This window comes from Montipora capricornis, chromosome 2 (genome assembly GCF_036669925.1).
Source record: "Montipora capricornis isolate CH-2021 chromosome 2, ASM3666992v2, whole genome shotgun sequence".
Classification (NCBI taxonomy): domain Eukaryota; kingdom Metazoa; phylum Cnidaria; class Anthozoa; order Scleractinia; family Acroporidae; genus Montipora; species Montipora capricornis.
The window spans coordinates 36,113,584-36,129,416 of NC_090884.1; the positions used below are offsets into that span (position 1 = coordinate 36,113,584).

At 39.5% G+C, this 15,833-nt stretch overlaps 1 protein-coding gene across 2 annotated transcripts in view; it reads left to right on the forward strand.

The window, feature by feature from the left end:
* LOC138020365 (casein kinase I-like) overlaps positions 1 to 15,833 on the forward strand; it is a 29,898-nt gene that overhangs the window by 6,021 nt on the left and 8,044 nt on the right. Inside the window, exon 2 of one of the 2 annotated variants that reach the window (XR_011126320.1) lies at positions 2,475 to 4,371. Coding sequence is in view for 1 of the 2 variants with exons in the window: in XM_068867367.1 (XP_068723468.1) it covers positions 15,151 to 15,399 (249 nt within the window). In the remaining variant the exon portion in view is untranslated. Of the gene's footprint in view, positions 1 to 2,474; positions 4,372 to 15,150; positions 15,400 to 15,833 lie in introns of those variants that run through there. The other variant, XM_068867367.1, reaches the window with a different exon arrangement.

Here is a 15,833-nt window from a genome sequence, read left to right on the forward strand (position 1 = left end):
TCGAAAATAGTAATGTGGAATTCCTTAAGTGGTAAAATTATCGTCACATCACAAACAAGATGATTCCGAGAAAAAACGACCTTTTTCCATGCGATTTGCCATAAACTTTAAAAAAACGTAGGGCAGACTTTTTTCACTTTTAGTGAAGATCACCCAAATGGAATCCGTTTCAATCTTGTCCATTTGTGTCCATGCATGCTTCTCTTTCATTTTGCTGTATTTCTTTTATGTTGTTCAGCAGTCTTAAGTGGTACCGTTATTTCAATGTTTCATTCTGCTTTTTGGGCATTTTGGTTGTCATGAACTTACGTCATTTTGCTTGACACAGTCTTTTTAAGACCTTTAATATCCTCCATTTTTCCTTATTAATTTAACTCATGGTTTTGCTCTTCTCGGTACCAATGTGAGAAGAATTATTATAGTATTGTTATTGTTTCTTTTGTGATATTGTTCATTGTGGCGTTTTGAATGTTCATGATACCGTCGCATACGCCTGCGTCGATATTTCGTCAAGCTACATAACACGACAATGGAGCATTCTCATTTAGGTAATGAAAACTACCGTTGCGGTCTTGTTGTTGTGGATCTACTTGTGTAATAAACCGTAGTGAATCAACTGTTGCGAAGCGGTAAAGAGAGTTTTAAAACGACTCGGAACCTCTTTTTTTTCCCAAATAAATAGAACGAATATGAGCTGTTAAAAATATCGAATTGATGATTGAAATTTTCCTCTGACTGGTCGCTCAAGACAAAAAAATCATTCTCTTCTAACAATGCGTCAACTTCGTAGAAGCCGAAACTGCCCGAATTCTTTTGTTCTGAAGAAATGGTTTGAACAAAATCATGAACATGAACTTCATTTTAACGAGTGTCTTTGGGAGTGACGCTCTGACGAGGGGATCTATTCGTTTTAGTAAACCGAGTTAACGCGTTTCACTCCCCACCGAACACTGCGGCCTGTCAAGAATTATTTATGGTCTTGTGTCAGCTACAAGTAACGACTCCTACTTGCAGTTAAACTCCCAAGTCATGCGAAGATGCCTGCATCAGTGAACGAGCAGCAAAACTTTGCTCGAGACAGCACTTATTTAAGAAAGTGGGGTCAATTTTCACCTGAAACTAATGAAAATCAACACACCTCCGAACAGACAAAAATATGACAAACAAAGAGAAAATCATGAAATTTCTTTCCTAAAAAGCATGAATTAGCTTTGATCTGACTTTGAGCATCATTAATTTTGGTATTTGCGGATTTGACCATTTATTTATTTATTATTTATTTATTTATTTATTTATTCTTTTTCTCATCTCAGTACTAATTAGTGGCTGCATGGTTTAGTTGGCTGAGGTGTAGTTATCTAGAATAACACTCCCTGAATGTCAAATGATGGAACGTTTTTCATATTTAAGGTAGGAGTTTTTGGGAATCACACCATCCGCTCACCCGCTCATATTTTTGGTCATCGGTCTTCAATTCGGATGCTCAAAGCCTCGACTCGTGAACGTTTTCAGTATCACCTGCGGTGCTCCAAGTTTTGGGCAATTTCCCTTGTGGGGTCTGTTCGGCTCTTATGGATGGTTTACACCTGACGTCACAGCAGCCATGTTGGTGCAGAGAAAAAAAGAGAATAAAGTCTTTTGGGAATTTGACTTTATTATAACGCAAAACATGAGCCAAAATTTGCTATTGTTCTGTGCACCAACATGGCAGTCTCATCACGTGATTGAAAACCATCTAAAATGGCGACCTCGTTACATTGTTTTGTTTTGTGTCAATAGACTTATATCACTCAATGTCCAAACAAAAGATTTTGCACGTCTAACCTCTCATTCAGTGCGAGGCTAAACGTGCATAGACAATGCAAAGACAAAGCTTTTATTCCCCACGGACTTCAAAATGGCAGCTGAGTGATGATGGTGTATCAGACCTACTGTTCTGATTTGGAAACAAATCTTCTTTTGAAATTTGCTTGTCGTAGCGAGGTTGGAAAGGCTTATGAGCATTAAAACAGAAGAATGTTTTATTTGGCCGCCATTGTGAAAGAGGTCTATATGCTCCTTCGTTGACAACTAAGTCCTTGGCAGTTTGGACAATTCCGCTAGAACCGCGGCAAAAATTTGTATATCGGAATCGCGAGAGCCTTGTAGAAGAGATCTTGTTTCATTCTACAACTTTCGTGCTCTCGTCTTTTCTTGCGTGCATCGTAACAGAACAAAGCACCGTTACGCCCTCGAGAAATTTAAAACAGAATGTTATTCATGTCGTATTAGCATGTATTGTACTCAAATCCGCAAATTAATCAAACACGGAAAATAGTCTATTTCGATAACAAAAATCCCAAAACGTTTTCGGGTATTCCGCTAATTTATTAAAATGTTTTGTTATCAAACATGCTCTACTCTTCAGTGATATCGGCTTGCCGGCAACCAGAAATTTTTAAATTCATTGAAATTCATGAGATGTTATTTTACAGAAAGAAAAAACAGGGTGCGGATGCGATCAGGAGGTTTCAGTGAATGGAGAGAAGCAAGCAGAGGCTGTCCACAAGGATCAAACCTAGGGCCACTACTTAGGAACATATTCCAAAACGATCTTGTTCAGAATATTCACGCGGGTAGGCTTGCCATGTACGCTGATGACCACCAAGTGTACTCTTCTGGAGAGAAGATTGAGGATGTAGAAACAATCCTGAACGATGAGGGAACCCGTACCTCTGAATGGTATCAGCAAAACCTACTCAAGTGTAACCAAGATAAATTTCAAGCTATGAGTCTGGAATCAAGATACAAGAAAAAGGGAATGAACTTAAATATAAAGGACATTAATATAAAATCAAGTCCTGGGATTGATCTTTTGGGAGTAGCCATTGATGATGAATTGAACTTTACTAAGCATATTAACAACGTCTGTACTAAGGGGGCAAGGAAAGTAGGAGTACTTATGAGGTTTAGGAACTTGTTACCTACTGACGCTAAATTAAGAATTTTCAAAGCTTTTATTTTAACTCAGGTTACATATTGTCATATAGTATGCACGATTGTCGCTCGTCAGACAAGAGAAAGCTTCAAAGGTTGCAGGAGTGAGCATTGAGAGCTATTTACTGTGACAGGACTAGCACTTATGAAGCACTTCTAGAGAAAGCAAGACTTCCAAAGTTATGTAATCGCAGGCTCCAGGACATGGCCATATTTATGTATAAAGTTAGGAATAATTTAGTTTCATCATATATTTCTGAACTTTTTAGTCGTGACATGAGTAGGTACAATCTTAGGAATACAGACGATTTCTCCTTACCAAGATGTAACACCGTTACATATGGAAGACATAGCTTAAGGTACATGGGACCTTACATTTGGTCGAAGCTTCACAAATCAATTAAAATGGCTGACTCTTTAATTGCATTTAAAAATCAAGTCAGGGCCATTGACCTATCGAATGTTACGTCGAAAAATAATTGTGAAAACTGCAAGTTATGTAAAACTTAGCTTTTACTATTTTTATATTGTTTGTACATAGTTTTATTACTATTATTATTAGCTTAGTCTAATTAGTTTTGAGTAGGTGTCCCCAATTAGTTACTTGTAAAAACTAGAACGATTGACACGTTAATATTAAAAAAAAAAAAAAAAAAAATTACATTAATTCGTTTGCCAATTACGTTCAACATATGGAAATCGTTGCCGTAGAAATCTGAATGTTTGTGATTCCACTTGATTACTCCTTTTCAAAACCTGCACTCAACCGTAAAATATCACTCTAGACCGGTGTTTTGATAGGGAGGGTTGTAGTTTCAGCTGTTTTCTATGTAGCTGTGCTCGATTTAGTTTTTCTTTCTTACATGAATGTCTCCCTCGGGGATGTTACATGTTAAGCGAGCTCGTAAACCAAGCTGCACAACGTTGTCAAGTTTTTCCAGTATTTCGTTCGTTAACCGTTATTATGATCAAAAGGTACATAAAAATCGGTTAAGCCAGATATAGAAGAAAAAAAAAACCAAATGTGTGGGGAAAAGGGCATCATATATCATTTTTCTTTTTTTTTTCTCCCAGTTTCTCCTGAAATGGACTTAAGTTGAAATTTCATTTTCTCAACAATCTTAAGAGCAACGCATTGCCTTTTCGTCTTCTCTCTTATAATCAGAGTCACTTCCATTTCTCTCACATTTTCCACATTTTCCCTCAGCTTTAAAGTTCGTCAGACTTCTCCGTAGGACAAGCGCGCAAATATCGACATATTCTCTTATCTTCTTCCAGTGGTCAACTCGACATGTTACCTCATCGGTCGACGGTTTCGTTCTGAGTCCTTCTCCATTTCATTTGGGCTTTTCAGGCTTTAGAATCAGAGTAATTACCAGTTCTTTCACATTTTCCCTCGGCATTAAAGTTCGTCAGATTTCTCTGTAGGACAAGCACGCAAATACCGACATTCTCTTATTTTCTTCCAGTAGTCAACTCGACATGTTTCCTCATCGGTGGTGTCGTTCTGTGGCCCTCTCCATTTCTGTTTTGTCTGCTCGAGTCGTTTTTCTTTGGCCGTTTTTCCTTTTACTCCCGTAGTGGCAAAGATATCAGGCAGTGAGACCTGCGAGCGTAAGTCGAACTGCCTCGGCATGGACTCCCTAGATGAAATCGTTCTAGTCCTGTATCTAGCGAGGAAACCTAGTTGTTCCTGTTGATCGCCGACTAAAAATGAAGAAGGACAAGAAGCGGACAGCACTTGCTGTTTCCCATCAGACCCTATATCATTTCTTTTCAGTCTGGGTGACATGTCCCCTACTAAACTGGACTGCCGTTGTAGAATACGTTTCCGATTCTTGAGGAACAATCTTTCCTCTGAGTTCCTTTCCTTCTCGAGCTGCCGTGTGTGTTTGTGAAACGTTGCCGCGTCGATTGCATTCCGCCTTCGTAGAGCTTTTGCGTTGTTCTTTGATAAAACGGAATCGTCATCACTGGGTCTCATTTTTGAAATACTCTCTTTACTGGCATATTCTTGATATAGCCACCAAAAAGATGGCATACAACAAAGCATTCTTTTAATCCATTGTTAAGTTATTAAAATAGCAGCTGTTAAACAAAACTAATTCTAAACAAAAGTTGTTGTGATATCTCAAGTGGGGCTTTCTCCGCATGTGTGGAACAATATAATCAAATGAGGCTTCATTACGCCCATTGATATTGTAAATCTGAGTGGGTGGTTATTCGACAGGCGTTCAATATCGGTACGTTTTTAAACAATCTACTTTAAGGCAAAGCCGCTTTCTCTCCTCACTAGAGGTTTTTGACCGTTTTATTGTGGTTGCATCCTGTGAACGTCGACGTATTTCCCGCTGTCGTTTCTCCACGGTTTTCTCGACTCGTTCTGCGTGAGAGTGATGGCAAATTAACCTGAGCTAATAGATTTATCGGCCAAAGAACAATGCCTAAACGGAAAAAACGAAAAAGATGTCAAAGGAATCCATGCAAGTCTTAATGATGGCATCCAGGAGCACAAATCGAGTAAAGAAATTTCCTTGAGTTTAGGGTTCACATTCACCACTAACGGATTAGACTATTTAGTCTGCAGACAAGAATTAATATTTCCTAGAGCCGTGAAGAAGATAAATATAGGTGTAGTCTAGAGTTTAAAATAAAAAAAACACTTCACCTAAACCATACGTAGCCACTAAGGACGACAGTACACCATGCCACATTATGGCGTCAAACTGAAGTGGTTGTTAATCAATCGCATAACGCATGAATAGGAATCAGAAGAGCCGATTATGACACAATCATGGCTTCAAAGAGTTCTTCCGAACATATGCTAATTGAAGAATCGAAGCACTGGTTACTATTTGATTTTAGAAACGTGTTCGTCACTAAAAGAGGGAACAAGCTCACCCACGACCATTTGTTTCATTCACGCAACGTGTTTTCAGGACATGACTTTGGATTTGATTAATAACTTGACAGTCTTCATTTTCTGGTTCATTTGATTGAAACCCCTCTATTAACTCTGCTGAAACAAATTGTTTTCTTATTCTGCACTCGTAGGGTGTGTTAGGATCCGAATCTCCTGATGACGTCAAAACGTGACTCGAACATCCGTTTACATCTTCATTTTACACGATACGCCTATATTTGCGTGGGAACAGAGCAACAAACACAAAAGCTATGCAGCCCTGGTTCCAAAGCGAGGAAGTTGAGGTTAAGAAGTGTTTCCGTAATAACAAAAAGTCAGGCCGTGCGTGACGAAATATTGCAAACAGAGCAACAAACACAAAAGCTATGCAGCCCTGGTTCCAAAGCAAGGAAGTTGAGGTTAAGAAGTGTTCCTGTAATAACAAAAAGTCAGGCCGTGCGTGACGAAATATTGAAATTGCAAAAGAAATTATAAAAACCTCAGCCATAAGTGCAGCCGGGCGTTCCGTATTATTCTTGTCTGTTGTACAGATTTGCTGGTTAGATCTACCAGGATCTGCAGCATTTGTTTGTGCAGTTGTCCCTTCCTGACAATAGTTAACTGTAGCTTTGGCATTTTCCAGTCTCCAGCACAAAGATTGAAATAAGTCACAGACGATGAAAAATAGTATTGGCCAATCAAAATATCCTATTCAAGTTTTTGTCACGTGGTTTGATCACTCTCTGCAGAAGTCTTTTTAGCAATCACACGAATTAAAGTTTTGGTATAGATGGCCGTCTCTTTTTAACCCGCATTGAGCAAGACTGATATACAGACACGGGTTTTTGAAGTGGTTTCAAACTTTGCCTCACATATATAAGTTCGGGCAAGCTTATAAGTGCATCGTACAGAGAGATAGAAGTGTCTATTTTGAAGGTAAAGCTCAGTGCTCGTTTTACTGAAGTTACCAATTCATGAGCAGAGTCAACTCTATAATACTTAAGTTAAGTGTGCAGGAAACAAATGAAAAGAGCCCGGGCACACTGCTCACTATCTCACAAGATTTATTCACCGTTGAAAGATAAACTTAAGGACTTCCACCGACAATCGTAATACATCCTTAGAATACTACTATTTCACTCAACTCAATCAGTGAGAAAGCTGATAAAGCCTTAACAGTGAACTTGACAAAAGCAGTCAGTCGAGTCAAAAGCTATATTTCCATTTATGAAATTCATGTGCATGATTGCTTTCGATTAGAGTTTGTATACTACTAAATCTATTTCGATGACCAAGATATCAAGCGAAGCCGGGTCACTGAAACTTAATGGTCTCCAAGGCAAATGAATGAATTAACTCTATTTATACACGGCAAGAGTACACGATAATAATTTCAACATAAAATGGGTTTTCAAATTAGCCGTGTTCCTAGCTAAAATAATCTAAGAAATACGGCTAAAATAGACATAAGCAGATAGCAGCTAAATACAAGAGCTAAAAACCTATAATTACATTGAACTGTTAAAAATATAATGATGTATTATAATAACTGTATACTTTCAATAAAGTACCCAATTTAATAATCTTTAATTTAACTAGTTTAATAATCATGGTGGTCCCTTCTCAAAAACGCTTTTAAAGCTATTTAGTGTTTTCACATGTTTTCAAATCTCTTACATGGTTTGGAAGTGCATTCCACGCTGCCGCTCCACGATATGCAAAAGATCTTTTTAACGAATTAGTTTAAGGCTTGGGCAATTGCATGTCGAATCTGCTGCCTCTGAGGTTGAAATTGTGTACCTCAGAGTTCAAACAAAATAGCTCAGTTAAGGACTTAGTTACATCATCGTGATAAACTTTGTACATCATGATATTCATTTGCATTTTCTGCCTATCATGCAGTGTAGGCCAAGTCAATTCTTCTAGTATATTGCATGATCTTATTGAATAGTGCGCTTTCGTGATAATGCGTGCTGCTCTATTTTGGAGTTTATGTAGTTGGTCTGCACCCGTTTTTGAGCAATTACCCCACACAAGGTTAAAGTAGTCGAAATACGGCTGCGCAAGTAGTGATCGGTAAACAGTATTCAATGTTCCTCAGTCACTTGTAAGAGATCTAATTTTATAGAGCATGCGCAAGCCATTCTGAACTTTTGTTAGGATTCGAGATATCTGATTATCCCATGATAGAGACTCGTCAATATGTACACCGAGTAATTTTGGTGTAGTTTTCTTTTCTATGGGTTTACCATATATGCAAAGGGTCATGTCTTTGGATGCAGTGATGTTTCGTCTGGATCGAACTGTCATGATATAACTTGTTTTTGAAGTGTTGCAGCTAAGCCTATTAGTTGCTAGCCATTTCTCTATGGCTTCTAGGTCACAGTTTAGTTTTGGTTCAATGTCACTGCTGGTACTCACACCGGGTACATATAAGTGTCATCCGCAACATACCAGAAATAGAAAACCGTAGGCAATTGGGAAAGTCATTAACGTGCATTAAAAACAATAACAGACCCAATATCTATCCCTGCGGGACACCACAAATTACATATTCTCAAGAGATCATGAGCACTTGATATTCTTCATTAGACAAAAATCCATTAACATAACACTGTTGACGCCTGTTTGCGAGCTATGACTCAAACCACTTTAGGCATATGCCCTTGATATAGCCTGTGAACACAGACGTATTTCTGGAGAAACGACCGCCGGAATTACGTCTGCGTTCGCAGGCTACCCTTGATACCGTAGTAGTTCAACTTTCGCAAAAGTGTTGCGTGATCTACCGTATCAAAGGCCTTTTCGAGATAAATGAATACATTACCACTTAATATGCCTTCATCGATGTTGCTGAGCCATAAATCCGTCGCAAACAGCAGTGTCGTGCAGGTTGGCACGCACCGGTGGCTCAGTTGGTTGAGCACCGGGCTGTCACGAGGGAGGTCGTGAGTTCAACTCCGGCCGGACCAACACTCAGGGTCTTTAAATAACTGAGTAGAAAGTGCTGCCTTTGTAATTACATCTGCAAATGGTTAGACTCTCTAGTCTTCTCGGATAACGACAATAAGCCGTAGGTCCCGTCTCACAACCCTTCAATGTTCATAATCCTGTGGGACGTAAAAGAACCTACACACTTGTCGCAAAGAGTAGGGCATGTAGTTCCCGGTGTTGTGGTCTGTCTTTTGTGGTGTATCATGGTCGGGAGGGTAAATGCTCGGAGATATTAGCTACACCAAGCTACTCTAAAATCCGACGGTAAATAAAGATGTATGATATGTTGAGTGCATACCTCAAAATCCAGATTGAAATTTAGAGAGCAAGTTGTTTTCAATGAAGAATTCAAGGACTTGAGTATGCGCTATTGGCCGAATTCACACTAGAGACGAGTAACCTGTCTTTGACGGCTTTCTCGTCTGAGACGAGTTTCCCGTCTTAGTGTGAAATCGGGTCGGGACGGGTTTTAGACGAGAAACTCGTCGAAATATACCCGTCCACTTATCCATCCGAGTCGACGAGTTTATAAAGACGAGTTTACCGACTAGACGAGAAACTCGTCAAAAGCCATCACGAATTGAATTTCACGCCAGACGGAAAATGCGCCGCCTAGACTGGAACTAGAAAGAAAGCAGAGCACTTTGGGAAAACAAAATGGCGCCGAAGAAGAAGGTGAAGCGTTCTAAAACGGAGAGAAACAAATCCTGGACAGACCAACAGACAAGCATCTTTGCCGCTGTGTTGTCATCAACTGAAAGCCGAGATAAGCCTTTTGCTCTCGTTCTGGAAACAATGACCCTCAAGAAAATGGCAAATGAATCCGTTTTCAACAACGTAAGAGAAGAGATCGAGGATACGCGGGTAGCCGACGGCATAACTGCTGCATCGGAAGACTATAGTTTTACTATTGACCAACTTCGACAAAAATACAAATGGCTGAAGAAACAGTGGAAGGCGATCAATGCAAGTATCAGAAGTGGCAGTGGTCTGGGAGCGAAAGACACGGAAACACCGTATTGGTATGACCTGCTAGATCCTATATTTACATTGTCTGTGAACAGCTTTACTGAAATTAGCAGTAAAGCAGAGGATCTCAACAGTGTAGATAGTGACAACTTAGATAGCGATGAGGAAAGCAGTGTCGCCCTTAGCAGTATATCTGAGAAGCAGAGTGAGCGAGCGAATAAGGCAATGCATCAAGAAGATGCTTCATTTGAAGAGGGTGAAGAGGAGTCTTTGAAACCGAAGATCATGAAGCCGCTTCCCAAATCCGACAAGAAGGAGACTAAAGTCAAAGTTTGTAAACGTAACAAGCAACCGAAATCCCAGCGTGCAGCAGTCATGGAAATGATGAAGACTATGAAAGAGGCTGCTGATGTGCAGGAGAAGAATAACGACCAGCGGCTAACAACCCTCTTAGAAGCAAAAAGAAAGAGGGATGAAATGTTCCTGATATTCCAGCGTGAACAGGCGGAGGCGAACAGAAAACATGACATGCTCATGGCCCAGATATTAATGCAGATGAACAGGAATCCCTCTCCTCCAGATATGTACATACCCCCCATCTTCCACTACATCTTCAAGCTACTTTGGTTGTACTGGTCAAGGCGCTATGCAACATTCACAGGACGATTCTATTCCCTATTACCAAAACCTGTGAACACTAGAAACGGTGATAAAAGAAGCATTATAATTTAATAGGAACTTGATAGTTGTGTTATTATAAAAACGTTAATTATAAACGTAAAAACGTTTGTATCAAGCATCACTAACAAAGTGTAGATTATTATTTAGTTCAGAACCAAAACTTGCAATTTGGGGTTTTACAAGCACAGTTCCTATAGAATTTCAAACTAAAGCTTTTCATGTAATAATTAAGTATACTGCCTGAAGGAATGGATTTTCCATTGTTCAATTTATATTGTGAGGCTTGTCTAAGCTCTAACAATAACATGTATAAAGTTTATACATGTTATTGTTAGAGCTTAGACAAGCCTCACAACGCATCCTTTAGTAGAAAAGTGTTCTTCATGAAGTATTCACTTGAGTAAAAAGTTTAATGATTATGTAGTGACCATAGCCATTGTGCGACTCTTCCCCTGATATCATTTGCCAACTGCTTATCCTGTATCCTCTTGATGGCTTTCCTTACAATACTTAACTCTTCTACTTCGAGTTTCCACCTAGGAGAACAAGGATCGTTTCTATGGATGCAAATATTGTGAAGTGCAATGCAGCACATTATTATGGCTTTTACATTGCATCTCCTGCAATCAGTCTTTTTGTACAAGATCCTCCGCCGCCCTTTCAGCATGCCATAGGCATGTTCAGACACTACTCTTGCTGATCTCGTTGTTGAAGTTCTTTTGCTTAGGGCACCTTGTAGTGTCTGGGTATGCCTTAAGCAGCCACGCTCTTGGTGGAAAGGCATAATCTCCAACTGTAGTGAAAGGGATTTATTTCCCCATACCCAGGCAATCGCAACACTTGATTGGGTAGACAGTGGCCAAATTCAATGGATCTGAATATGTCTGAAGATTGCAGACGTGTTGAATTATGACCTGATCCTGGTGCTCCTACCCCAGCCCACAAGAAACGCTTGTTTGCTCCAATGAATCCCATGTTAGTCACGTAGTAGTTCTTTTTAAAGCTGAAGAAAGTCTTGAGATTACAGGAGATGTATACGTGGAAGCCAACCCAGGCGCCCACGCAAGGGAACTCCCAGTTTTCAAGAAAAGCATTTAACTCGTTCTTCCATTCCTCCTCGTTTCTTGGAAGTACCACGTAATCGTCGTATCGTCGTAGTACCACGTAACCGTCGTATCATGTTATAACATGATTAAAAATGGTGCAGCTGGTGGATGGAGCTACCGGAAAGAGGTCGCCAACGGTGGTGTAGAGCAGCCATGAGCTAAACCATACAAGGTAAGCGTAAGTTGGCACTGGGGAGAAGTCGGCTCTTTGAACTTTGTGGTTTCTTTGGCAATGTCATCAGTCACTGTTTCTAGAATAAATTCAAACGTTTCGCGAGTAACGCGAAGCCTTTTCTTGAACTGTTCATCTGACCATTGGCGGTATCTATTTTCCCACCACTGACTGTTCCGCTCTTCATCGGGTCCCTTTTGTTGTATTTCCTTGAGAAGTGAAGCACAGACAGCTAATGGTGTAATCAACGAGTTTTGGTTTTCAAGAAAGATATACTTCGACGCCATTGAACTTTTAAATTGGAAATTATTGCTTCGTTTCTTTGAGCCCAAGAGGCAGTTTGAAATATAGGCCTGCATACTTTGGAAATACTAGACTGCTGGTTATTTAACCACGCACATCTCGCACCAGTACCTCGGCATCTTAACCCGTCCTAAAAACTCGTCCTAATGTGAATTTATGTCGGCAAGTCAGATAACTTTTTCATCGCGAATTCACACTAGGACGGGAAACTCGTCAGACGGGTTACCCGTCTGACGAGTTTCCCGTCCTCTAATGTGAATACTGCTATTCTCTCAATTACCTTGGAGATGGCCGGGAATATTGGTATTGGTCTGAAGTTACCAGGAGCGTTTCTAGCATCCGCTTTGTACACAGGAGAACCTTTGGCCTTTTTCCAGTCGTCAGAAAATGTTCCCGTATCAAAACTTTAGTTGATAATATTGTGTATAGTTTCTGAAATATATAGGGTGGCAAGCTTAAGAAGCTTTCTCGAGATTTTGTCAAGCCCACAACTTTTGGATGTACTTAATTTCGATATAACATGGTATTATTGTTCACCTGTTACAGGGGTAAACATAATACTGTTCCGGGGGAGTACGTACCTGTAACTGGAATGTTCTTAGCCAATTTTTCACCCAGAGTGCAAAAATGTAGATTCATTTGATATGCTATCTCTTTCTTATCAGTATATGTTTTCCCCCTCAGGAAAGCTCGTTAATCAATGTCGTTTTAGTTTTACGGCCTAACGTACTGTTTATAAGTTTCCAAGTCTCTTACATTACCACAACTTTCGTGAATACCCTTGTTGAAATAATTAGATTTTGCCGCTTTTACTGCGATATTAACTTTATTTCTAGCATTTCTGTAATTTAACCAGTCTAACTCGTTCTTTGTTTTAACTGCAGTCCTTTTCAGGTAATCTCTTTGCCTCATTTTCCGCATAAGTACCCAGTCTATCCAGGGCGAGCATTTACTACGTACTTTTCAATACCTTACTGGTACATGCCTATCAGCAACTTCAAGAAAAAGAGACTTAAACAAATCCCACATTTTATTAGGTTCTGTTAACGTTGTTGCCCAGTAGAAAAGTGTATTCTTCATATCTTCAATAAAGGTTTCGGGATTAAAGTTCGTAAATTGCCTTGTTTCAAGAACTTTAGGCGTTGTTTTTAACGTATTGAACTTACGAACGGCATACTTTAAACTATGGGCAGATATGCCGAGGCGCACAACACCGTGATGAGTTATTTTGAAAGGTTCGTTTGTATTAAAGTGGTCAATTAGTGTACGAGATGTATGTGCAATTCTCGTAGGGCTTAGAATAATTTGTTTATACTGATATATTTCACTGATGAATTTCAAACACTTGGTGTTCGAGTCTAAGGCCCGTTTCAAACGTCGATCTTTACATGTGCCGAATCTAATGCAAATGACAAAAATCTATTGTCTTCGCTCATTTGCATTAGATTCGGCACATGTAAAGTTAGACGTTTGAAACCGGGCCTAATTTAGTAGGAATTAGCAGATTCGAGTTTCCTTCGCCTAGAATGATATTCTCCTTACCCTCATCATCTAATTTTGCAAGATACAGTGATAGTTCTTTAACTGGTCTTGGTTTGGGTGCAGCCAGTACCAGGTTGTCACTAATAGTGGCTTCGATTTAGGTTTGTTAATTTCAACTGTGAGAATTTGTAAATCGAATGGGCCGATCTCATGTCTAACTTTGTAATTTAAAGAAGATCTTGTATAGAGGGCGCCACCACGTCCACTGCGATTTCTGTCCTTTCGTTCGATATGGTAACCATCAATATCAACTTCGCTATCCATTATTTGTTTACCAAGCCTAGTTTCAATTGAAATATTTAGTAACAGCATGGTTAATTGATCATGGTGCTTCGGTATACTAACTACATTGGTCGCCGCTAATTTCAAACCGCTAACGTTAGGAGTAGGGTAATCTGCAATATCACGAGTTACCTGAGCGTTCTTAACTTTGGTTCAGTTGTGGTTGTCAACGTTAACGTGGTCGGAAAAGGTACTGAACAGCTTTGAAATACCCTTCTTGTTTAGATGTTTGGTATGAAGGACCAGCCTCACTTACTGCAATCAGGAACTTTCTGAACTTTCGTAGGTGACGCACATGGTTTGTCTTTATCTTCATTTTTCTTTGACTGCATACAAATCCTTCGAAACTAGTTGAAGGACAAGTTTTAGGGTATCTCTCTCCTGGACTACTAGCTCATACTGATCTTTTAGGGGAACATAAATGTGACCGCAATTCACTGTTTTCTTCCTGGAGTTTCGAAATACGGTTTACATCCCCAAACGTCGATTCATATATGCTAACGGTCATGTGAGATTTGGCACATCTCAGAGATAGACTATACTCAGCCAATCATCACCCTCTGACCGTGCATTACTCACTTTGACTGGACGGGCAGAGTGTTATTTTATTTTTTTATTTATTTTATTTAAAGATTCACCCTAAGGTGGGTGTTAAATACAATAGGACACTAAGTCCCCTACTAGGATCATCTAGCCTTGAGCTTAAAGTTGAAAGGGTTCAAGTTAGCTTCATTGAATCTAAGAATGACTGGTTTCGAGCGATATCATAATATTGATTTATGATGCGTTTGCTAGGCCAGAGATGTAAAAAGATGTAATAAAGTGTGACAGTAGTATGGCATTTGATGGTCTCAGTTTGGTAAATGCATTTTAGCTCTGACACCGTCAGTGAGCGAGTTTCCCCTCGTTGAACGACACCGGAAGAGAAGTGAAAGAACTTGCCTTGATTTTAGTCTCTTTATTTTTTAAATAAATGTTGAATGTTTTCAGTCAAGCTAAATTAAGAAAAAAAAAAACAAAAAAGATGATCTGAAACACATTAATGCGTTTGCTTTTGCTTGATGTCAACGTAAACCATTATCAATTGGCTAACTTCTTTGAGATTGTTTCATTGACAGAAAAAATTAGTTGTGTTGATGGTCTGGAGTGGGGAGGGTGTAAGCGGGATGGGTGTTCAAAGAACTTTCGCCAGCCTCTGTCTTAACAAACTTTTGTCTTTTTAGGACGGGTTTCCTCAAGTTTTGTGGTCTGGACAAGAGCTAAATAACAACGTTCTTGTTATGGAGCTACTGGGAGAGAACTTGGATCATCTGCTTCATAGGACAGGAACAGGAACGTTTGATTTGAAGACGGTGTTACAGTTGGCAGATCAAATGATCGACAGGATTAAATTTGTTCACGAAAATGATTACCTACACCGTGACATCAAACCCGAAAACTTTCTTATTGGTCGCCGAGATAAAAAGAACATGGTATGTATTATATTCTAAGAAGTTACAAAAGCTCATATGCAGAGCCGGCCTTCTTGAAATGGCTTAGCCTCCATCCTTCGTGATCCGTTACACCATGCTTCACAAACATGTACACCCCTCTATGAACATAAAATGCTATTGTGATCATTGAAGTCCCAACCCCTGAACAGAACTTAAGACGTATACAAAAATTTGGTTTTATCAACGGAGTTGATAATGTAAATTGGCCACCGTACAGAGATTCTTAGAATCTTAGAATCTCTGTACGGTGGCCAATTTACATTATCAACTCTGTTGATAAACCAAATTTTTGTATACTACTTCCCCACCGACGCAGCACCACAGTTTCTTTAGAAACTACCCCTTCAGAACTTAAGATGACCGTCTAACGAAAGAGGAAAGCTAGAGAGAGATGATCTTGGCACTTGTCAGGA